This window comes from Myotis nattereri, assembly GCF_964212035.1.
Source record: "Myotis nattereri genome assembly, chromosome: 3".
Classification (NCBI taxonomy): Eukaryota; Metazoa; Chordata; class Mammalia; order Chiroptera; family Vespertilionidae; genus Myotis; species Myotis nattereri.
This window is the reverse complement of record NC_138077.1, coordinates 173,081,040-173,106,519: the sequence shown is the minus strand read 5'-3', so window position 1 is coordinate 173,106,519 and position 25,480 is coordinate 173,081,040. Positions and strand designations below refer to the sequence as shown.

The 25,480-nt window shown below is 43.2% G+C and overlaps 1 protein-coding gene across 7 annotated transcripts in view; it reads left to right on the top strand.

Moving 5' to 3' along the window:
* NFIA (nuclear factor I A) overlaps window positions 1-24,939 on the top strand; it is a 572,371-nt gene extending 547,432 nt beyond the window's left edge. For 3 of the 7 annotated variants that reach the window (XM_081087468.1, XM_081087471.1, XM_081087469.1), the window contains one exon: window positions 22,268-24,939. In XM_081087468.1, the coding sequence (XP_080943594.1) occupies window positions 22,268-22,285 (18 nt within the window). In that variant the 3' untranslated portion in view covers window positions 22,286-24,939. Of the gene's footprint in view, window positions 1-10,816; window positions 11,432-22,267 lie in introns of those variants that run through there. The other 4 variants (XM_081087473.1, XM_081087472.1, XM_081087470.1 and 1 more) reach the window with 3 other exon arrangements.
* The last annotated feature ends 541 nt before the right edge of the window (window positions 24,940-25,480 follow it).

Below are 25,480 nucleotides of genomic sequence, written 5' to 3'. Positions count from 1 at the left end.
TCACATTAGTAGGGACCTGCACATCTTGGTAGAGGAAAGGAGCACTGAACTAGTAGTCAGAATACCTTGATTCCTGGCTCATCCCCCTGACTTGTCAGCTCTGTGATTGACCTGAGGGAGGAGAAAGAAACCAGAATTTACTGAGCACCTACTATGCTCCTGGCACCACACTAGGCCAGACGGGGAACTATCGATATATGTATCCAATCCCTATATTGCTTATTACAGACTTCTGGGGAGAAACGTACAAATTATAATAAGGTAGGGCAAGTGAAAAAATTGAAATATGTATAATCTGCAAGCAGTACAGAGAGCAGGTAAATTACTCTGGGGAGAAGCAGGGAATCATGGAAGACTTCTTGAGGTGATGACACATGAGCTCCTGATAAGCTGGTTTTGAAGGTGACAAATATACTGGGTAGGTAGAACATTCCATTCCAGGGAAGGAGAACAGAACATGCAGAGGAATAGCACTATGTGTTTAGGGAACTCTACCCTGTTTGGTATGTCTATTAGGACAAGTAAATGACAGAGGATGTTGAATAATGAGGCTAAGTTAGGGTTAGTCATGAATACATTCATACTTTATACAACGTATGGCATTTGGACTTCATTCTGTGGAATGGAGAGCAGGTGAAGGGCATAGTGGGCTCTCTCTGTGTGAAGAAACCTTAACCTAGCTTGGTTGGACACTAATTAGGCACAGGATTTTACAGGTGGTAGTAGCATTAAGACCTATTGTCATGAGACACCCATCTCTCCTGGGCAGTATAATGCAGAAGAGAGAACATAAGCTTTGGGGCCAGACAGACCTAATTTTGATTTATCTAAGTTCATGACCGCTCTGGACTGAATTCTGCCTCCTCCGTCACCTCTACCAAATCCATATACTGAAATGAAACCCTGACCCTCAAGGCTCCAAATGCGATGGTATTTGGAGATGGAGCCTTGGGAAAGGAATTAAGTTTAGATGAGGGTGGGCCCTCAAAATGGGATGGGTGCCTTTAGAAGCAGAGACTTCAGAGAGCTTGCTCACTCTCTGCCTTGTGAGGACTCAGGGAAAAAGCAGCCGTCTGTTAGCCAGGAGGAGGACCCTTAGGTACCAAAGCAGCTAGAATCTTGATCCTGGGCTGCCCAGCCTCCAGAACTGTGAGAAAATAAATTCCTGTTGTTTAAGCCTCCCACTTTATAGTGTTTGTTTTGGCAACCCGAGCAGACCAGTACAGTGACCTTGGGGCAAATTTTAGCTTTTCTGATCTTTGGATGTCACAGTTACAAAATTATAAATTAATTTCTGCATTCCGCTTAGAGTGTTACAAAAATTCAACATGGTGAGCATGTAAAGCCCCCAACACCCTACCCTGCCCCATGGAAAGCCGATGTGTCCTGCTGCTTTTCATCCTTTAGAACAGAACCTCTGTAAGCACCAGAGTTAAGGCAGGATGCAGCTCATTCATCGTTAGGACTGTGGACATGTGATTGCCAGTAGAAACAGAAATGTTAATATGGCAAGAACCCCAGAGGTGATCTGGTAATTTTCCCCCTGAGCTGAGTCTCCTCTCCCCACATCCTCCCTCGTCCGTTTTCCATAAATTGTGCCATTAATTCACTCATTAGCTAGTGGAATGATATTTATTTATTAAGAACATACTTAGCATACTCCCAAGGAGCAAGTTAAAGCTCAGTGAACAGCTGCATTTTCTGGTTGTGAGGAAAAATACGCTGAGGAATGCATGCAGAGAGTTTCTCTGTATGTTATAATTTCATATTAAAAAACTATTAAACTTTATGCTGGATGAGGGAGAAAAGAAAAAAATCCCAGTGCAAAAACAAGTTAGGAACCTAGGAGCACAGTTTCCAAATGTTTATTTTGTCAGATACACAGCTGACATGATTAGTTCTAATGGGGTGGTGATCCTCATTGAATTGCAGATTGGTGTGAGTGACTGAAATACCGCAGGGACTTCAAATAAGTGATGCATACGGTATTACTTAGGCTGTATCCTTTACCAAGTTGAAGGCTTCTTTATCTCTATCCCTTCCCAACACACCTGCACTCATGCGCGTGCACACACACACACACACACACACACACACGTGTGCACGCCACATATGCATCTATCTTTACAGGAGCTCCAGGCAGAGCATGGATGACCTATCTAGAGCAATGCAGACTTGCCTTTGCTGACTTCTCCCCTTTGCCCTCTGCCCCCCTCCCCGCCCCGAATGCACCCCAGCCCCTACCCCCACTCTCCACCGCAGATAATGGTGTATCAGATCAGTCTGCTTTGCTGCTGCATCAAGACCCAGATCGATTTATTGACTCAGAGTGGCTGGTACAGTAATTGTTACAAGAGAAGAATGGAAAGTGAGAACGTGTCCACATGAAAAATAAAAATGACGTTTTGTTCTTTTCTGCCCCCCTTTTCTGCCTCATAGATCTTTATGTGTTTACACAGCAGAGAGCACTTTACTTAAGTTAATCAGCTCCTGCTACATTATTAATTGTGACAGTTCGGGTGCTGCACAACAGGAAGTGTATTATGGGAATCATTGATCTCACTCAGATGGTGTGGACCTGAGCCAGTTTGATATTCTGTCCCTCATCTCACTGCTTTGGGGTCCCATCAAATCACATTTCCCTGATTGACAACACAGAGCGCCTCCCATCAATACAATTGATTCTGTGAAAAAAGACAGAGAACATTTTTTTTTTAACTGGAGATGGATAAATTGTGGTGATGGCAAAGAGAACATTTCAGAAATCTTTCAGTTGAGAAATCCAAATTGGGGAACTAAGGCACTAGTATCATTCCCAACAAGCCTATTTGTCGACTTAGAAAAACAATGCTATTGGAAGAAACTTACTACAGGTGAAAGATAGATTTTGTTGAGGCTAGCAATGAACTTGAGGATATAACAGCTGGGTGTTTGTTTTTTAATCTTTATTATTGAAAGTATTACATATGTCCCCTTTTTTAAAATCCATTGCTAATTTTTTTGTGGGAAATTTTTGATTAAATGCACATCTTTGGAAGACATTTCATTAAAGTTCAACTTTCAAGGCTTATACCTGTAGACCCTAACATAAATCCTACGTGAACGGACAAAAGTGAGTGGGTGTCATTTGTGACCTGGAAATAAAAGGTCAGCCATTGGATTTATAGCTTTTTTAGTGAAAAGAACATAAAGATTCCTGCCAACTGGAGTCAATCCATATTTTAATGTTTCCTAGTTAAGATTATAAAATCAAGGGATTAGGATCATGCTGTTCAGTGAAGGTCAAAAATTAAATGTGATGGGCTAAGTGTCATTCCCATGGGGCAGAAGTTAATATTTCAAAAACCATTCCTGCCACTGGCAGTCAAAAAATGGATTGCCATGGTCATTAGCCAAGGTAAGGGGAATCCCACTATCATTACAAAATTTAATGATGATTATTACACTAATCAACTATATTGTTAAATTACTCTGCTGTTCTCCTATAATGTCCCCAAACAGCGATAGTGGATTGATTGCTATCAAATAATTCTCATATACAATTGGGAACAAGTCAAGATGGAGAGTCATGGGTAAAAGCTTCTTGTGGGAAAAGGGTTTGTGGCTATTTTATGGATGAGAGCGATAAAATAGAAGCTTACATTGCATACCACATTCTTGACTAAGAATCTATGACACTACAGACCTGTTATTATGATTCACCAATACAAGTTTTTAAAAACAAAAAAAATGAATGTACATCTCTTTTATTATAGTTTTATTTCACACACACATACACTTTTATATTTTTAGGGGGGGAATTCACTTGCCAGGTCCTTTTCTTCTTCACAGTTTTTGATCTCTGGAGTCCATCTACTTTGGATTTTTATTAAGAGAGAAGACAGCTATTTAAATGTCTTTATAGGGTGACTCAGACACATATACCCCATGCCATTTTCAAATCCATTTTAAGATGTCAGTGTTTTTTCAAAGTTATAAAAATACCAAATACTTGAGCTGTTCATTTCTTTAAAGATTATCCACTCCAGACCCCATCATTTTTCAGATGGGACTTTGTGTTTTGAGATAAAAAGTGTATCATTTTTATAAAGCAGCATCTCCAAATAAAAGAGCCAAAACCCAGGGAGGCGAAATGACGTGTGTGGCCACACAGCTAATGAGAGGCAAAGCGGGGATGAGAAGCAGAATGCTGGACACCCAGAAGGGAAGGACTGAGAGTTGAATATGTGGCTTAGGAAATGGGTGTGTGGTTCCTATTTTACAAGGATATTTTATAGAAGGCTAATGTCCATTAGACTGACCCAAACGCATTGGAATCCTGAGGAACAAAAGCATGTCATGCAAAAGTGCACCTTGCAGATTTTATCTTCATAGACTGCGTGCAGTATTGTGTGAATGTGGGGGGTGAGGGGGGAAGGATTAAACCAGGGCTTCTGTCTATGCTCCGAGGTAGCATTAGGCTGCACATTTTTCTAACTTCTGTCCTTCACAATGCAGGCAAAGGTTAAAATTCCCATCTACTTTCACAGGCAAACACTTTAAAGTACTTCTACAGGAGTCAGGGAGTAGGGAGGACCTTTGATTTAAAGTTCAACATTTACATTTGTAATTTTGACTAATTTCTGTGCTCGCATTAATTAAATTGAAATTGTTTAATTAGAATAAAACTAAAATTGAGCATTAAGATTAATTTAACCTGGTAGGTTTTGTGTGTCTTTCCAGACAAATATTATGAAATATAGTGATAATGAAGCAGTGAGAGGTGTAATTGCACGTCTTGTAATGATTTCACTCTCTGCCAGTTGTTCTCTCTGGTATCTGGATAACTCTGAATGTCGCTATTTGTCACATCATTACCATTCAGGGGGGGCCATGCTGTATCTCTCAGTTGGCCTCTTCCCAAATATTCTTTCCTGTCAAAGTCTAAAGATGTACCAAATTCTCTTCCCCCCACCCTGCGAGCAACATCATTCTTCCCCTTTCTCCAACCCCCACCATCTTCCAGGAAGAATATTTGCTTGGTTCTTCCCCTGGGTCTTGCATCACAAAGACCTTTGTAAACCAAGAACTGCTGAATGACACTCCTTATGGAATTCACTAAGGCTGCTCAGCCTTGGGGGTCAGCTGTCAAATGCGGACAGTCCCTTCGCACCCTTTCCTGGACGCTTGCTTTGAATAAGAACCAGACACAGAATTCAGCTCCATAGTAAAGGGAGGGGTCGCAGCCTCTGAGTAACTAACTCTAACGGGGCGGGGGAGAAAAGGCAGCTACTCCCAGGGCCTAATTTGCTTCTAGGAAATAACTCACCCTCTTCATCCTGTGTCTCCGTGTAGCTCCATCCATCCAGTGTGTCTCCAAATTTGATGCCCTCTTAAGAAAAATCGTAGAAGATTCAGCGTAAATTAAATAACATTAGATCTGCATTTACCTACCCACACACTAAGGAATATAAAACTTTTCAACTATCAAATCAACTATCAAATTATTCAGTCTTTGAAATAATTAAGATCCACAAGTATAAACTAAGTCCTCAGGAAAATCTGCAAACCATTTGAGTTTCAAATTTCTCCCACAACCATTTTGCCAGAGTTGCTTTAAAAAACACACACACCACACAAAGTAACATTGGTTATTATGTTTGTTTCCTCTAGCAACCCTTCACAGCAGAGGCCCAAAAGACAGTGGGGAATCGGTCAAAATGAGACACATTTATGAAAAAGAAGGAAGAGAAATAAAAAGTAGACAAAAAAAAAAACACGTGAGTCTTAGTAATTGGGGATTGAGTGACCAATGGTACAGTAGGGACTCTCTCATATACAAATTATCGTCTTCCTGCAAATTGACCAATCATTCTTGCCCCAAAGAAGCTCTTAGACTTGTGAGCCCTGATTCCACTCAATCACCCTAAGTAAACTGCTGCCTAAAAAGAAACTAATTTTACCATCCATTTCTACAGACTATCATCTGAATGAGTTCCTCTTTTATTCGTGTCTCTATCCAGTAGAAGAAACTTCCTATTTTCATAGCAAAGGTTTTTATTTGGAAGCATATTCACATTTAATTTGGTTTTAGAAAGACCTTAGTGTTATTCAGCATTTGAGTTAGGCTACGTACAGAGATTCAAAGACAAGAGTATATAGCCGGCATACTCATGCTGTGATTGTTCTTATCCAAGAAAAAATGACTGCCCATCATTGCCCTAAGCCAAGAAGGGACCCTAGTGAGCATATAAAGATGAGGTTTTTGTCTTTCCCACTTTTAACCATCAGGCCCTGATCAGGTGGCTTAGTTGGTTGGAGCATCATCCTGTACACCAAAAGGGTGCAGGTTCAATCCCTGGTCAGGGTGCATAAGGGAGGCAATGGATCGATGTTTCTCTCTCACATTAGTGCCTCTCTCTCTCTCTCTCTCTCTCTCTCTCTCTCTCTCTCTCTCTCAAAATCAATAAAAACATATCCTCAGGTGAGGATTAAAAATAAATAGCCCAGCCAGCATTGCTCAATTGTTGAGCGTCGACCTATGAACCAGGAGGTCACAGTTCAATTCCAGGTCAGGGCACATGCCTGGGTTGCAGGCTCGATCCCAGTGTCGGGGGTACAGGAGGCAGCCGATCAATAATTCTCTCTCATCATTGATGTTTCTATCTCTCTCTCCCTCTCCCTTCATTTCTGAAATCAATAAAAAAAATATTTTTAAATAAATCAATAATAAAAATGTTAAAGCATCAGCACAGTCTAGTAAAGAGACAAAAGACTTTCCTATATTATTCATTTCATCCTCCAAACCACCATCCTAGGAAGGTGGTCCTGATCCCTTCTTACCAAAGGCACCAACTGAGACCTAGATTCAAATGGACACAGCATCCACCCTGAGCCATATAGTTTCTTCTCTGAACCCTCACAGCAGGGCTTACTTGTGAACTATTTATATGACTCATCACATCTGCCTTGCAGGGATGCAGTAGCCAAACCTGGGTTCTGGGAATGCCACAGCCTGCAGTTTGGCTGGCGGTGCTCAGCTGTCAGGAAAGAACTGCTCCAGTGGAGAGAGATACAAGAAAGTCCTCTCAGGTGTCACACCATTGCTTTATTACTGCTGTGCTGAGAGAGAGAGAGAGAGAGAGAGAGAGAGAGAGAGAGAGAGAGAGAGAGAATATGAATGAATGGCATTTCTGTGCACAGACCATTGCTGTTTTCTCCAAGCTCCTAGACTCTTGCTTACAAGGGGATTGAGTCTTAACCAGGAAATCAGCTCTTACCAGACTGGTTCCCTATGAGCAGTGAGGAATCCCTCCTTCAACTCTTCCTTGTTCTAAAACAGAGATAGCCATTTCTTCCTCTCTAGTGTACCTTTATTTGGCTGCACAATCCCTGAGATCTTTCTGACCTCAAAAATCCATTAGGTTTTTTCGCAAACATAATATGAGATTTCTTTTGAGTTGGGGACACTGATCGTCATCGCACTTTTTAAATGAATTTTCAAGGCAGCAAAACAGTGTGAGCAAGCTCTAGTTTTAGTACTTGAAGAGAATGAATACGCAGTGGCCATTTGCACAAAGAGCTGAAAATGATTGCAAAGAAATTTGAAGTCATGGCTGTGGCATTCTAGCATAGACATCTAGAGCTGTTACTCTTTCACTGGACTATTAACTCTCGGGCCTTACAGTTCCCTTGGCCCCTGCCTTGTCTTTCTCTCTCTCTTTCTCTGACTTTATTGTAGATCTGAGGAAACGTTTAGTACTAACTAAAGCTGGGTGCTGCCCAGCCTGAGTCTGAAATGCCTGAGAAAGCAGCGCAGATTCCAACTGTAAGACATTCCTTCAACAAGCCTTGGAAACCAGCACCCTGAGGCCGGCAGAGTTCAGAGGGAGCACTTGTAAGTGAGGCTCAGTTATAAATGCCCAAGGAGTGTTTTATTTAGTTTAAACCTGAACTTGAACTTGTAAATGAGTTCCTGGAGAACAACACGGAAAGGCTGATGCAGTAGAACAGGAAGCTGTATTTTAGCTAAGATAATTAACTTCTTTAAAAGAAAGGAAAACCTTCCTTCAAGTATGTGTTTAACTGAACCGCCTTTAGGATAGCACAAGGGGACAATCTGTAAGATTTTTGTGATTGCAGGATCAGAATGAAAGTTAATATGTTTCATTTGACATCATCACCAGGCTCTTATCCATAGGGTGACTCAACAAGAGAAACGGATATTTAAAGAGCCAGTGAACGTCTAACAGCCATCCAATCTGTAATTGTTTTCATTAAAATATAATACTGAAGGTGTGAACCTGTTCCAAATTAGAGCTCTGTGTGAGTTATGAGTTTGTTCCTAAGTCTCAATTACCAGGAGAGCACTACCAAGTGGAATTTATCTGAAAACAAAGTACCTGATTTTGTTTGCATGCTTGATTTTACGAAACATAGACTTTTTTTTTTATTAAATCCTCGCCCAAGGATATGCTTATTGATTTTGAAGAGAGGGGAAGAGAGAGAGAGAGAGAGAGAGAGAGAGAGAGAGAGAGAGAGAGAAACAGAGAAACAGAGAAACATTGATGAGAGAGAACATCAATTGGTTGCCTCCTATATGTGCCCCCACCAGGGATTGAACCGGAAACCTAGGAATGTACCCTGACTGGAAATCGAACCCACAACCTTTTGGTATATGGGAACAATGTTCCAACTTAACTGAACCACTCTGTCCAGGACTATAAAACACATTCTTAAATCTGTCTTCAGTAATCTTTGCTTTTAAGATCTTCACCATCTCTGACATCATTACTAAAAATGGTAAAAATGAATTACATTTTCTGTGTTAATATGATACTACCTCTGTCCAAGAAGCATAGATTCCTGACAGGGAAACCAAGAAGCTCTGCCGATCACATATATTATGAACATGTCCAAATCATTGATCAGACCCTCGCACTGACTGTTCGTGCTGCGGGAACTTCGATCACCTTGGTACAGCTCCCCACCCCAGCCCCACCAAGCAGCTTCCCACTCACCTCCCCGGGAAATATTCAGGAAGAATCTCATTGTTTGTAGAGATGAATATTGCTTAGCCGTAAATTTAATCTACAAATTTAGAATGAAATAAATCTGAACATAAAAAGCTCTTGCTGGTTCAGCATTAAAAAAAAAAAGTACTGTCATTTGAAACTGCCAGCTCCCCCGTGTGGGTTTGTTTTGCAAGTCACGTCTTAACAAAGACAAGTTTTGTTGCCATAAAACCCTAAATCCTGCCACATTTATAGGAGGAGGAGGAAAGCCTGGTTCACCAGTCCCTGGTTTGTGCTGAGGGGGATGTCGCCTAGAGTTTGGACAGGGCTCGGGGCAGTCATTCCATTTTTAGCCAGGGTGTGGGCTCATGTGAAACCCTGACCCATCCTGTGCTGCCCAGGCCACATCAGTGCTGCCCCTGCTTGAGGCCAGTATTTCAAGGTTTTATCTTTCGACATTTATTTCCTCCCCCAAATGCTGTGGTAACTGGTATACTGGGGCCTGTTTTGAGCCCTGAAGTGACAAGGCTAGAACCCAGGTCTCTGACTTGTTCCACGGTCGAGCTCACTGTAACCTCAGTGAGGGATGTGGACAGTTCAGCCCCTGCCAAGGTCATGTCTGCACTGTTAAAGAGAAAGAGGTGAGTCCTGGAACCGGTAAAATCAAAAAGCAGGTGTTCAGGCAGGTCATGGAAACACAGAAAGGGGGTCTCTGTAGAACATATCAGAGCAGCTCTGTGGGTGCCTCAGTCCCCCGGAAGCCAGTGACCGGGCTGGGGCTCAAATCCGGCCCCCAACGCACAGCCCAGTGCTGAGTTGAGAGGCAAGTCCCACTATTCATTCATTCTCTCTCTCTCTCTCTCTCTCTCTCTCTCTCTCTCTCTCTCTCTCTCTATCTCTCTCTCTCCTCTCATGAATCTGAAAAGTAAGAAGCTACAACTTCTGCACATTCTGTCCACATTTTGCCTCCAGGCCTCGGTTCTTTGGCTCAGGACAGAAGCCTTCGATTCCAGCTGCTAAGCGGGCTGGTCATGGTTGAGGTTGAGTGCGTTCTTCCCTTCCTTTCTTAATCCGGTGAATGGAGGAGGGAGGACTGTTGGTTTGTATGCCCTTTGAGAGAGTAGGAGCCTGCCCTAGCTTCTGTGGGGGCTCACACAGGTGGAAAGGGAGACTGGCTTGAAGGGGGGTGGGGGGAGGCAGGAAATGGGATTGGAGAGGGTAGGAGGAAGGACCCAGGGCAGGGAACAGAGGAGGATGAAAGGAGTAAGAGGCAAAGACCTGTGCTCAGGGCCCTGCAAGGAGGCGCCAGCGGGGGTAGAAATGTCCTAAGGTGGCAGGTGCCATCCAGTGCCTAAGGGCATCTTGGCTGAAGAGATTAGTTTGGGGATTCATTGCTGCCAAAGTACCAGATCTCCTGTCATCCTGTCGCAGGATGTCTCTGGGAGAATTTTTTAAAGAACTGGACTTTTCACTCAGTCCTTTTTTCCCTCTTACTTGACTTCATCTACCTGCACAATCTGAACATTAAATCTCCGTGATAGATTTGCTCTGAACCTGAGTCATGTTTGGAAAGAGCTTTTCAGCGTTGGGGGAGGAGCGGGAGCGGGAACAGTCGGGGAATGATTGTTATAACGTGGCCACGCTTTGCTGAGCTCCAGCCTCCACTCCCACGCCGCTCTTTTTAAACAAGAAAGGTTACCTCCCCGGGCCACCGTTGGGCCAGCCCCAAGTGTGACTGTCTGCACTTGTTAGACAACAGGCATTTAATTAAAATTGGAATCTGATGTGTAGAAAACATACTTTTTTTTTTCTTCATTTCATAGCTCCCCAGGAAATCATATTCTTCTTCTTCCCTACTCCCCTCAACTCTCCCTGCTGCGAAAGAAAGAAAGAAAGAAAGAAAGAAAGAAAGAAAGAAAGAAAGAAAGAAAGAAAGAAAGAAAGACGAGGGGAAAGATCATTTTAATGTTGAAAATCAAAACGTACAGAGGGCTATGCTGCCTTCTTTATTTTTGCCTTTGGGGCACACATTAGCCAATAATAAGGCCTGTATTGTATCTTCAGACCAGAGCCAGCTTTTTTATGGCTAACTTCCCATATGAAAGGGGTTTGTCCCATTTGAGGGCATTAAAATACCGCACTTAATGAATCTGTAACTAAAATCTTTCATCTTACCTTTTGTGCAATACAAGGGGTTACCTGATACCTTCTGATATCTGGTTGGACTTTGTGGAATCAAAAAATAGAAAAAGAACAAATAATAAACACAAGGCCCTGGCTGAAAAACAAGCCTCGAAGCCCCTCGTTGCGGCATTTCGTAGCGGAGCCACCGCGCACTGTCTGGGCTCCGCCCAGGGACTGGCAGGGCCATGGGGCCAAGCAGATAGGCCCTCCAGACGATTCCATCGGTCCTTGTCCCCTTAATCTCCACGCTGCACCTCAGATCTCAAGCAGCGTCCGTGGCGCGGGCTCACTTTAATGGATAGAATCTATTTTTCATGAAAAAGCAGGAAATAAGCTGTCTCTTTCATAAAAAGATTTACAAAATGTAATCATTGTTGAAATATTCCCTTTGAACTGCCGTGTCCACGGGGGTCTCCGGCTCCCAGAGTCCTGCTTCATTAGAACCCCTCACCAGCGGCTCCAGAAGGCAGGTACACTGGTGGTGCCGCTTTGATGTCTTGAATGAATGAAAGAAAAGCACAATAAAAAAGAGCTGTTGATCAAGCATAAAATACTCTTTAAGCTGACAGAATAGCAGCGTTAACACACCCTAAGCTGCTTTTAGTTTTTCCCTTTTTTCCTCACATTTTCCTGTGCTTTGTGTACAGTGGGGGTTTGTATTTTATAAGAAGTCTCTGATCTATGTAGTATGCCATTCACTAACAAAAACCAAAATAGGATTGTTTCTGTCCCACTTGGTTGCCTGACGACTCCCCCCTCCCACCTCCCCGCTCCCTTCTTCCCCTCACCCCACTTCCAAGGCATGCAGTTTAGCCTTGCAAGGCAAGGACCCAAATGCCTTTCATAAACTTGAGCCAAGTCCTTTTGTGTGGTTGGTTTCACCGCTCTGATTTTAATACCGCAATTAAAGACAGATTTTTATTTTTCTCAAGAACTTTCTCTCTTGCAACTGGGGAAATGGAACTGACGCAGCTGCTACTTTTAACTAAGAAATTATATCATTAAGTAAGCGAAAGCCGCCTTGTTGAGCGATGACTTTCTAAAGGCACTGGTCAGACTTGGGTCTCATGTGGACCGTCGGCCCTGTGCACGTGTTTTAGCGAGAGAGCCCATCCACCCTGGCTCTCTGGTTTCCGGTACTTGCCTCTACCCAGGCATTAGCTCAGTGAATCCCCACAAAACCCGGTAAAGTTGTGATCTCCATGTCACTGAGTTTCAAACTGAGACACAGGCGTGCTAACTAACTTGCCTAGGATCACTTAACAACTAGTACATAACAGTGCACTAGTTAAATGATGGGACTCTGTTAACTGGAACTCCAGAGCCCTAGCTTTTACCACTACGCATTCAGCCCTCCAGTAGGTCTGCAGAGCAAGTGTGAGTGGGCCAGCAAGCACTCTTTAATTCAGACGTCTTCCGTTTACATTTGATGAACATAGAAAGGGAGACCAAAAACAACGTACGCTAGGACAAGTTGGAATATGGTGAGGGAGTCAGACGTAGGAACAACAGTCAGAAAATTGGATTGTGTGTGCACTCTCAAGGTTTGGAGGTGCTGGATGGCTTATTGGGGAAAAAGATTAGTGTTTTCCTGTCTTGAGGTTTGCACCGAAAGGAGGCCTTGGCCGGGAGCAGCACGGTCACTCTCCAGGGAGCAGTGGTTTGGACAACTCCTCTGAGCTTGTAGTAAGCAGGCAGCCGTCCATGTTACAAAACCATCGCACATGCTACCGCCGCAGTTGGCTGCAGTTGGCCCTGCTGCAACAGCTCTTCAGTCAGAACCGCCTGGGGTGCCTCGGGGAAACCTGTGTCTCTCTAGGGAGAGCTCCTGTCACGGGAAGACATGGACACGTGGCCTGAGCATGGACGCGGCACAGCCATGCTAGAAGGCATCCGTCTGCAGGCCTTCTGGGGCACCTGGCACCAGGTCGGGAACCCTGGAGACAGGCTGTTTCTTCCTTCCTTTACTCAACAGCATTAAGTGCCTCCTCTGTGGCAGCCACAGGGCAAGTCACTGAGGACGCCCCATGCAAGAAGGTAGTTTTCTTGGGAAGAAAAACAGGTAATTGCAGTGCAGTGACTGTGACAGAGGTACACCTTGAGACGACAGGCCTAGCCCAGTGGTCGGCAAACTGCGGCTCGGCAAACCGTGGCTCGCGAGCCACATGCGGCTTTTTGGCCCCTTGAGCGTGGCTCTTCCACAAAATACCGACTTCTGCGCATGAGCCACGAAGTTTCAATCGCACTGTACGTGCACGCCCGCACGTGGTATTTTGTGGAAGAGCCACGCTCAAGGGGCCAAAGAGCCGCGGTTCGCCAACCACGGGCCTAGAGAAAGACCCCTTGGAAAAAGGGACTGCTAATCTGAGAGGCACAGGACTAGCAAGTGTTAACAAAGGCAAGGAGAGGGGCACAGCTGTGCCAAGGCCCAGCAGGGAGAAGGCATTTGGCTTTGGGGGATCTGGAAGAAGTTTAACAGCCCAAGTGCTGAGTACAAGCGGTGAAAAGATAAGGCCACAAAGGTAAGCCCGGCCAATCACAGCCCATTAATGGTTTAATAGTTTCCTGTACAATAAACAAGTCTTGGTTTAGTGTTATTGAAAACAGGGCTTTCTTTAATTAACAAAATCAGACAAGAAAAATGACCGCAGAGATCAAAGCCTGTGGCTGGCAGTACCAATAACTGACACCTGTGTACAGCATGTCACCTTTTTAAGAAGAAACTAGTGTAAAAGAAACCTCTTTCCTCTCCTGTAGTGCAGACTGGTCCTCACAGCGATCTTCTGAACCCCAGGACACACAGCTCCTTGAAGTCTCACAACTAGTCCATGGGAAAAGCGGGACTCGGTCCTGGGTCCCTCAGACATTGATGCTCAGTCTCATTAGTTGACATCTATATATATAAAAGCCTAAGCGATTGAACAACCAAACAACTGGTCGCTATTACGTGCACTGACTACCAGGGGGCAGATGCTCAATGCAGGAGTTGCCAGCCCCAATCGGGGCCGGCCAGGGGGAGGGAGTGCAGGAGTTTGGCTGGCTGCCGGAGGTTGGCTTTGGGAGCACACTGACCACCCAGCCAGCCAGGGGGGAGGGGAGGGGGAGCGGGGGAGGGGCAGGGACCCCCACCCATGCCCGCATTCAGGGGCAGACACTCCAACTGGTAAGTTAGCTTGTTGCTGGGGTCTGGCTGATCGGGACTGAGCGAGATGGGCAGGACACACCCTGGAGCCCTCCGGTGGGCCCTCTCTGGCTGGCCAACCTCCTACATCCCTCCCCAGCCCAATCATGCACTGGTGGGGTCCCTCGGCCTGGCCTGCACCTTCTCAAAATCTGGGACCCCTGGGGGTATGTCGGAGAGCCAGTTTCTCCCAATCCCGCAGGCCAGGCCGAGGGACCCCACTGGTGCACGAATTCATGCACTGGGCCTCTAGTAGGTTTATAAAGATCCCAGTGTGAGGCAAGCAGGGTACCAGCACATTGAAGGACATAGTCGAAAAGCCAGCACCTTTTTTCTGAACAACGCCTTAAGAGCAGGCACCCTGCTCTTATTGTACTCCTCATTTCCCCGGAGTTCGCCACATGCACAGCACTGAGCACATAGTAGGACTTGTTGAATGAGTGAAGAATAATGCTCCAAACTGGTGTATGCTAATGTGAGAAGCCGGAAGTGTACTCCGAGGCCCTGAGCATTCCCATTGTATTGGAAGGGGGCCGGGAGGCTACCAGGCTTTAGGCTGATTTGCCAAGGACAACTCATTTGGACTAAACAGTGGACTTTAGCTCATCCAAACAAGAGCAGGAAGCCAAAGATGACTAACTGGATTAACGTGACCCAGCGGAGATGGAATCTCCTCAAGAGAGAAGTCAACATGGTGACCACAACTCACGCAGCACTGGTCGGATCCACACTGCTTGGTGGCTGAGGGAGAACTAGGCCTGCTGGGGGGGCCTGAGAGTGGAGGGAGTGGGGGCAGAGGCCTCTTGGGTGTGAATGTCCTTAAATAACCCACCTGGCCTGGAGAAGAAAGCCCAGTGTCACACCCAGTTCTGGATTCCACATTAACAACCTCCTTCCGCAGTGTTCAACTTTGCCCTTGAGGTCCTTTGTTTAACTTTTTAATTTGCAAAACAGATTCTGCTGGGTCACAGTCTGTTCCGTCCTCCCCACCCCACACCCCACCCCCACCAGCACCCTCTCTCTCTTTTTGGTTAAAGTAAAATATAGCTATCTCAAGCAGACTTGTATTTCCTTCTGTTGCTAAAATATACATCCGGCCCTCTGAGTGAAAAGGGTTCATAACAGACCTTTAAAAAAGTTGTTATTTGAATGTTTGTTGTTACTAAGGAGTCGAGTCTTCCCCCAGCAACCTCATGACCGAAGAGTGGAAAATAGCCTCAGTTTCCTAATTGCTCTCCATGCGGCACAAGAAAGGAAAGCGCCGGCCACTGTCGAAGGCACCTACTACCATTTCAGGCTTCCTGTTTCGGATGCAGCCGGATAGATTTTGTTTATGGTTCATAAAACCTGGCTACTGTGAATAGTCCAGAATTCTGGCAGAATGGGATCCGAACTTTCATGGAGCTGTAAATTAAGGGGCGGGAAGTGTGACAAAACTCCTTAGAGAATGGTGAAAAAAAAAGTCGCGCTGCAATGGTTAAATGAAATTTTATAAGCACATTCAGTGTGGAGCTGTTTTGCATTACATGAGTTGAATACCTTAGAGACGCCACATCTGCAGGCACTTTATTAAATCCTTAGTCAGCACTTTCCAACCTGATGAGATTACTTCTTCATTTGACTGGAGAAAAGGAAAGCTGAGCTCTGGTCCTGGACTGCAGATTTCTTTTGATGTTTCACCTTGAACAGGGGGAGAGGACAGTTCCCCCTTACTGTCCCCCCAGCACATCCCAAACTGGAGGAACTGTGAATGTAACAGAGCTATTTTACTTACCCGGAGCCTTGGTGGGAGTGTGGATTTATGGACTTCCAAAACAACTGTAGCAGAGTGTTCCCCAGGAAAACATAGATCAAAGCCCCGTGTTTACTTCCTTAATGTAAATGTATCCAGATAACATCATCCTATATTGTATTGCAATATTAGGACTCACTGCAGATAAGGGACAGAGATTCCTTTGTAGTTCGTCTGGATACAGTAGGTTAGATGAGGGGCTATAAAAAGTATGAAGGCAGAACCCATAGGAAACCAAAGCTGATGTCAGTAAACAGCTGAAGACGATTTTTTTTACTCTCCATAAATGAATTTTGTTTAATGTGGCAACATTTTCCTAGTGGTTTGCTACTCAACCCCAACAATTTAACAATCTCCAATTTCTTTCATATTTTTCTTGTATGATCCAAGAAGAAAGTGCTCAGAATTGTTCTTCAAGGAATGTTTTGAACCTTGCAGTGCTTGCATAATGAATTTTACAAGAAAATGTCACAAGAGAAAATGGCCTTTTCCAATCATGGAGGCTTATAGAAATTGGGTGGCTTATAAATGTGCAACTATTACACTCATTATAACAGAATTGGGGGTATTTTCAGCTACAAACTGATCATGAGAAAATTCGGGAGTATGCATGAATATTTATGATGATGATGATTATCATAACTGTTTATCTGCCATCTCTGCAAACAAAGGATTTAATTGGAATCAGAGACCTATTTCAAAAAAAAAAAAATTATCTGTATGGTTCCCCTAACCTAGCCCCCTTCCCATTCTGGAAAGCCTTGGTCAAGTAGCGGGTTAATTGTCATGAAGATTAGTGTGATGTTGAAATAAGTACTAATGGTCAAATTACAGGAGTGAAAAAGTTTAAGAATAGGTTTTGGTTTGGGCCTGAAAGGGTTAATTAAGTTTTTTTCACGGGTTATTAAAGACCCCCAACCCAAGCCTTCAGGAGTCATATTGACACCCCACCACAGGGCAACTCACTCCTCTATTGACATGTTGCTGGTCTGAGCACAATAGCCTTCTGTGTCTGCAAATCATTGCTAAAATCATCTCAAGGAAAAAAAAAAGTTTGAAAGCTTTAACGTTAGACAAAAGCCCAAGAGCTGCAGTGCGCAGCTCAAAACCCCAGAGTCAGCAACTTCTATTGATTAAAAACTAACCTTTAAAGTAACTCTAAGAGTGTGTGGTTAGCATTTAAATTTAAACATGTCATGAGTTGATTTGTGTTACTGAATACCAACTCAAAAGGAGTAACATTCACATCGCTTTTTTTTTCTAATTCCCTTAAGCAGCTAAAGTATTTCATGAAATGTCAATAGGGCAAAAAGAAAAAGGGGAGGGGGGGGGGCACTGCGGGGCTTGTAGTTTTCTTTCCCATGCAAATATTCACCCCCCAAAAGAAAAGTGTGGAGAGCGAAACACAATAATTAGTCCTTTGTCTAACTTTCCCAAGTGCCAGAGAAAGACAGATTAATTAAATATACAACGGTGTTGGTTTTTGGAGTGGGGGTCCTGCTTGCTGTGTAGGTCATAAATTAGGCAGAATAAATACTTCAATGTGTTTGCAGTGGGCCTGCTACGTCAGAGCCACTGGAAGGTTGGTGGGAGGAGAGCAGAGGGTTTCTTGCTAATGATAGTCACGTCTGGGTCTGTCTGGTTGCTCTTAGCAACCAGACATGATGTAACACCAGGATGAACTTGAACTTGGGGGACTTGAAAAGAGAACAATAGACCAGAGCAATCAATAAAGCCTATTTCAGTGAAGGATTACAGAGCTGCTCTGGGGTAACCTTGTCGGCAAGGCACACTGAATAGTAAGATGTGTGAAGAAAACTTTTTTTCCCCCTGCTTTGCTTTTTAAGAGAAGTGCAGAGGCACTGCAGATTTTTGTAGTGCGCTGAGGTTGCATCCAGAAACTGTGGTGTGGAAAACTGCTCCCCCTGCTGACTCACCGGGTCCCAGGCTTTGGCTTCCAGAACTGCTAACACTGTGTCAAAGTCTGGAATTTCACAACTGACAGAGAAAGTGTGCGAACAGAAATTGTGAGCATTATTTGTGGCACCCAAAGTTGGACACGGTTTTGTTGAAGAGAGGACTCGTCTCTAAGGTGGCTGGGAGGCAGCTCCTAGGAAAGCCTGCTAAAAAGACAGTTTGGAGTCTGCGTGGCTCTGCTCTCTCTCCCCCTCGCCTTTCTTTTGTCCGGCTAGATTTAGGCCGTGTGCATTTGCCAGGATGATTTCCTTTCAGGACACAAGAGGCCTTATTGTCTTCCTCAAAGCATGTGGTCAGAGAATAACATCTCCAAGTATACAGGATGAGTGGCTTTTCGGTTCGGGTTTAGGTTTTTTCAAGTGCTCTGGAAATCAAAGGTGACTTGTGTGACCAGGAAATCTTATACCAACGTCCACGCAGCTATCATTTCGCCATTTATCCTGGGGATCAAACGAGTCCTCCCTTTACCTAATTGAACCTCTTGGATACGAGTGAGCCTCCATCTGACCGGATCAACCCCAGTGTAACCCTTTCTTGATCCTGTCAACTCAGAGGTTTTAGAAGCATTCGCTTTCGCTAAAAGTTGATGACGTTTCTGTGAATAATGATAAATGTGGTGAATTTGACCAGGGTATCTCTAGAGAAAAGTTGGCAAAAGCCATGTACTTTTTTATTCCACTTGAGAAACGGACTCTGAGATTAAACTGTAATTGGTCGCTTTGTTGAGCTTACAGAGAAAGACATGCCAGCATATAAAGGGAGGTATAACCAGACTATTACCCCAAAGTAACCACCTAAGATTTATGAGAGAAAATGGTAACTGGGCCCAGCAGGCATAGGGAAGGCTCTAAATAAATGTTGAATGAACAAAATATGAATTCGAGTTATGCATTCCCTTGGCACATCCCAGTAACTAATACGGTGAAGTTTTGATTATTATATGTCATTTTTTAAGCCATTGTTTTAGACATGCTGAGCAGGAAGGAGTATTTCACATCATCAAATCTACCTCAAGCACATAGAAGGAAACTGAGTATAAGAGAGATGCTGTGACTTGTCCAAAACCACCCAGGACTCTCAGTATAGCATTTTTCCCACTTTGCTTCCACTTATTCTTATATCACTGTTTTTTAAATTTTTTCAATTACAGTTTACTTTCAGTATTATTTTGTACTAGAGGCCCAGTGCATGAATTCGTGCATGGGTGGGATCCTTCGGCCTGGCCGGTCATCGGGGCTGATTGGGGCCATCTTGCTGGGGCGGGGGGCTGGAGGTGGGGAGGGAATGTGGGAGGTTTGCCAGCCACGGGAGGTTGACTGTGGAAGTGCACTGACCACCAGGGGGCAGCTCCTGCATTGAGTGTCTGCCCCCTGGTGGTCATTGCACGTCATCGCAACTGGTCAACTGGTCATTCGGTTGCTTAGGCTTTTATATATAGACTAGAGACCCGGTGCATGAAATTCATGCACGGGGGGGGGGGGTGTTCCTCGGCCCAGCCTGCACCCTCTCCAATCTGGAACCCCTTGAGGGATGCCCTACTGCCCGTTTAGGCCCAGGATCGGGCCTAAACAGGCAGTTGGACATTCCTCTCACAATTCAGGACTGCTGGCTCCCAACCACTCACCTGCCTGCCTGCCTGATTGCCCTTAACCGCTTCTGCGTGCCAGCCTGATCGATGCCTAACAGCTCCACTGCCGGCCCAATTCCCCCTAACTGACCTCCCCTGCAGGCTTGGTCTCCCCCAACTGCCCTCCCCTGCAGACCTGGGTCCCTCCCAACTGTCCTCCCCTACAGGCCTGGTCCCCCCCCAACTGTCCTCCCCTGCAGGCCTGGGTCCCCCCCCCCAACTGTCCTCCCCTGTAGGCCTGGTCCCCCCAAACTTTCCTCCCCTGCAGGCCTGTGTCCCCCCCAAACTTCCCTCCCCTGCTGGCCTGATCGCCCACAATTGCCCTTCCCTGCTGGCCATCTTGTGTGTTGGAGTGATGGTCAATTTGCATATTACCTCTTTATTATATAGGAGATATATATATTAGTTCCAGGTATACATCAGAGTGGTAAGGCAATCATCTACTTTACAAAGTATTCCCCATCAATATTTCCAGGACCCACCTGGCACCATACATAATTATCACAGTATTATCGACTAGATTCTCGTTGCTTTATTTTACATCCCCATGATTGTTTTGTAACTGCCAATTTGTATTTCTTACTCCCTTCACCTTTTTCACCCAGTCCTTCTCCCCTCTGACAATCACCAGTCTGTGCTCTGTGTCTGTGAGTCTGTTTCAATTTTGTTTATTTATTTTGTTCTTTAGATTCCACATGTAAGTGAAATCATATGGTATTTGTCTTTCTCTGACTGACTTATTTCACTGAGTATAATACCCTCTAGGTCCATCCATGCCTCTCAAGTGCTAAGATTTCATTCTTTTTTATGGCTGAGTAGTATTCCATTAAATATATGTAATATAGCTTTTTTTTTTTATCTATGAGTCTGTTGATAGGCACTTGGGTTGCTTCCATATGTTGGCTGTTGTAGATCTGCTGCAAAGATAATAGAGTGCATAAAGGCGTTCATTATCCTTATATCACCATTGATCATCTGTGCCTCTTAACACCTTTCGTACCGCTCACGAGTTTTCTCGTTTTTTCATGTGCCATCTGTTATGGACCGCTCACGAGCTTTCTCGTGTTTTGCACGCCATCTGTTAAGGACCACTCACGAGTTTTCTCGTTTTTTCATGCGCCATCTGTTATGGACCTTAGATGTCAACACACTGTCTTGTCCACATCGAATGAAGCTATCTCATTGGTAAAAACGGTGCAGGTCAATCTACGAAAAACTATATAATTGCACGAACCCATAAAGCATTGCAGTTACATTATATTTTGGTCATTCGAATAGTCTTCGTCTTCAAGTTCCTGGCGCTTTTAGAAATGCCCTCTCTCAGAAAAAGGAAGGAAACCAACGAAATTGATACACTTCCTTTCATGTTGTTCCATTCTAAGGAAAACGATGAAATGGATAAAAAAAAGCAGTGCTGTACCTTATAAACTGTGGACTTTCCAATTCATTTAGAGTGCACAACGTCCTCAGTCCACAAGCAAAAATGAAGTATAAACAGTTTCTGCTATCGGTGGCGAGAGACTGGATAACGGATGACAATCATGAAGGCTCTCCGGAACCAGAGACAAATCTGTCCAGCCCTTCCCCTGGGGGTGCAAGGAGAGCACCTCGTAAAGATCCACCCAAAAGGTTGTCAGGTGATATGAAGTAGCATGAACCTACGTGTATTCCAGCGAGTGGAAAGAAAAAATTTCCTACGAGAGCCTGCAGAGTTTGTGCCGCCCATGGAAAAAGGAGCGAATCTAGATACTTATGTAAATTCTGTTTGCTCCCTCTTCATAGAGGAAAATGTTTTACGCAGTATCATACGTTAAAAAAAATACTAGGAACTTTAATTGTTTAATTGTTTTGTAAATAAAAATGTTATAATTATTGAAAAACAACACCTAAAGTGCATTATGATCTGTAGTTATGATGATTTAAATAACGTGCAGTTTGCCCAAAAACGTGCAGTCCCTGGCGTATGTCTTAGAGATTTCTATCAGTACGAAATGTGTTAAGAGAATGCAGCAATAACATCTTCAGTGCCTACATCTCATTGAATAAATGCTGTGAAAATCATCAGAGGAGACATTCATCACCAAACGAAACCACTCTCCTCACCGATTCTTCATTTGATCAGCTTTTCTTTGTTGAAAAACCTTCTATTGCAGGCACTGTACTAGGCACTGAGGATCCAATGAAAAACAAGGTGATCCAGTTTCCTGCCCTTGTGTAGCTGTCCTCACCAGACTATAAAACCATATGTGTATTTCAAGGGGACATAAATACTTTATTTTGTAGGACACACTCTGAATGTTAGCAAACCCCAATGGAGAAACCGAATTTCAATTTTAGAGGAGTAAGATCAGTTTCAGTGTCTCAAGATTTACTACTGTTTGTGGCTCCTTTACTTTTTCCATGAATCCCCCCTTTATCCCTTACAGATCCTGATTTCACAGTTGGAAGGACAACTTGTAAATATATTATTTTCTACATTGAACCTCTAATTGCTCTTTCCTTTTCTCTTCCAGTCCTGGTACCTGGGATAAAAGTCGAAGTGTCCCACCATCCACCAGACAGACCACCTGACCCCTTCTCAACTCTGTAACATGGACGCATCCTCAACCCAGCGCGGTTACAACTTCACTGTCAGGGGAAGGGGAGAATCAAATCAACTTGTACATGGAAACAGCGAGCATTATGGTCAAACAGCAAAGGCCATAACCTTTTGGGATTTTTTTTTAACTACTTTTGGGACTGTTGTAATTTTCTCATATGGTGCTGGAAATGGCTGGGCTTTGTAACATATGAAGTGTTTTCATGGTGGCGTGAGCATCAGGTGATGTGGCTAGAGGAGGTCTACCCTTGCTCACTGACTTCCATTGTAACACACTTTCCTTACGGAGCCTGGCCGTTTCACAGTATTCCATGAATTTACCCACACAGGTGTGAGCCTCCACGAGCAATCAGGAGGCACATGGAAAACTAAATCTTTTGTAGTAGCTGAGATCTGCAATATATAACTTACGGGACAGTCAAAGGGCAATGTTTTTCTGTAACATATTGGAAAAAGAAAATGCAGTTATGTTCCTTTTTTCCTTTTTCTGTTAGCTTGGTTTGGTTCGGCAGTCAGCAGTTCAATCTGTAACATGGCCCTCAAGGACAGTGAACCCACTCACGTTGCAGAACAATTCCGAAAACGGCAAACTACTACTACTATTCAGTTTTGTAAAAGTTTTGAAATGCTGCACTTACGTTAAAAACAACATTTTTTCAACAATTTCAACAATGACACACAAATTCACATGGAAATGGGGAAGATGGTCTGTTTTGACAGAAACTGACAGGAATCAATCAAAACAATCGAATTTTGAATTGAGTAAAGTGCAATTTCATTGGATAGCTAAATATCTTTGTAAGATAGAGATTGTTGAAAATTCTATTTTTGTTTTTCAAGTCCTTCCACCCCAGGACTCTAAATTATTGGGGTAAAAAACAGCCTTGCAAGAAAAAGGGGAGCTATTTTTGCTTTTTATGTTTTTTATTGTTAAACTTGTATCCCTTTAAAAACTGAAGGAAAATTTAAAAAAAAAACAAAAAAACAAATCTAATGGTGCTTTTACCACAATATGTTAACTACATTAAATGCTAATTAATTATTTTCTGTTATCAAAGCACATAAGTAAAATGAAATCATGGTATCTGTTAATTTCATAAGCTAGAAGTCACTATAATGGATTATGCCAATTCTGAAAATTTTTACATGTATCCGGCAACATAGGATTTATCAGTTATCAGACACTTCATTGTACCAGAGATTGTCCACAAATTTTAAAGACCTTTGCGCCCCTGAACTGGGCTATGGGAAAAATCATAATAATAATGAAACCAATACTGACACAAATGCTGGTGCCCACTCAGATCAAGGGTACTTGTTAGGGAAAAAAAAAGTTTGCACCCCCAAATGTCCTGTATCTTATGTAAAAAAACACTCAAAAAAAGACAAAAAAAAATAATAACAAAAAAAGTGCAAGTGATTTTTCTACCAGACAGTGAAGCACCCCTTTGCTTCCCATGCAACTTCCAGAAGATTTCCTATACTATACATATATATACGTTCTGGTTGGCAAGCCCTGCTGATCAGAGAAAGTCTCTGCATGTTCTAGTGTTAGTAACTAATTTTTATATAGTTAATGTAGGATAAAGTAGAGTGCATTAAGACACAATATTGTAATCCCTACTCTAGGCACTTGCCTTTAAACTATGTTTTCCAGCCCTTCAGAAGGGTTCTACTACTGTCCTATACAATCAAGTAACTGAAATTCTTGGGAAGACACTTTGCTCCTCATCTTTCCCCCCCAAAACAATGTTGTTTTGTTTTGTTTTTTTTCCTTAATTTGCACGAAAACAAAAATTCCATATCAATGTGCCTTGCCCTGGATAGCGATTATTTGTGGAATTGTTGCACATGCTCCTCTATTGAAAGGGGGTTTTCCCTAGTCAAGCATTTGGAGACACTTTTTGTAAATGTGACTTTTATGTCAGCCATTGTCAGTTTCAACATCTAGAACTAAATAGAGAGTTAGTCGTTCCGCAGATAGGAGTAGTCTTTATTGTCCTCTGTGGTCAGTGGCAGTGCTATTCTGAGATCTGTAGATGCTTAGAATATCAGTATTTTGGATGTTGCTGCATTTTACAGTTTATTTGGAGTCTTCCTTTATTTCCCCCAACCCCAGATATATGAAAATATGCAATACCTGCTTATATCGTGTAGAAAAGCTTAGCAATGATTAATTTTTCTTTTATTTTTTTTATTTGACCAAAGTCGGTGCTGCACTTGACGCAGTGTGTTTTGGGTGTTTGTCTTTGTACTTTTGTTGTGATTTTTGAATGCACGTGCGCAGGAAGGGCTCCTCTTAGAGAAGCAGTCAAACTGTGAAGCACTAAGCTGACCCTGCTTCAAGCAATTTTGTTTTTACAACTGTTCCTTTCACAAGCAAGCCTTAAAAAAAAAGACAACTTCCTTTTTCTTCAGCTCCCACACCCCATTTTTCTTAGCAGACTGCAGTCAATCCACATTCAATAAAAAGTATATAATGCCCATTTTTATATGCACGTTTTTAAACTTCCAAGTTCTGAAAATTGTTTACTGGTTATCTCTATTTAAGGAAAAAAAAATAAAATAAAACATTTTGGATTTTCATATGTGTCTGATAAGTGGTTGAATAGTCGTTTGGCGCTGTTGTATGGTGTGGTTGTCAGTATATGGTGTCACTTCCTATAGCCAGCCAGCATACTTTGCCTTCCCCCTATAGCACTTAGCTGGGCATTACTTTATTATGACATATGTGCACTAAAAAAAAGAAAAAAGGAAAAAAAAAGAAAAAATAGCAGCTTTCAGTGCTTCACAGTGAAGGGAAAAAGCCTAGACAAACATTTTGTCAGAACCTTGCAATAAGCCAAGGTATTACCAGTAAATTGGTTGTATATACAATAAAATTGCACCCTTTTTTAAAAAACAAAACAAACTAAGCAATAGTTTGGGCAGTTTTAGTTGTTTTTAGTGAGCATGTTGTAGTCATGACTGCAAAGAGAGAGAATAAACTGCCCACTCAGAAGATATGTAATTTGTATTGTTGTATAGTTTTATTGATTACACTGATTTATTCTACCCTATTTTATAATGCAGGACTTTTGTAATGTTGTTTAAATGAGGAAAAATTTCTGTCAAATTAGCCTAGTGA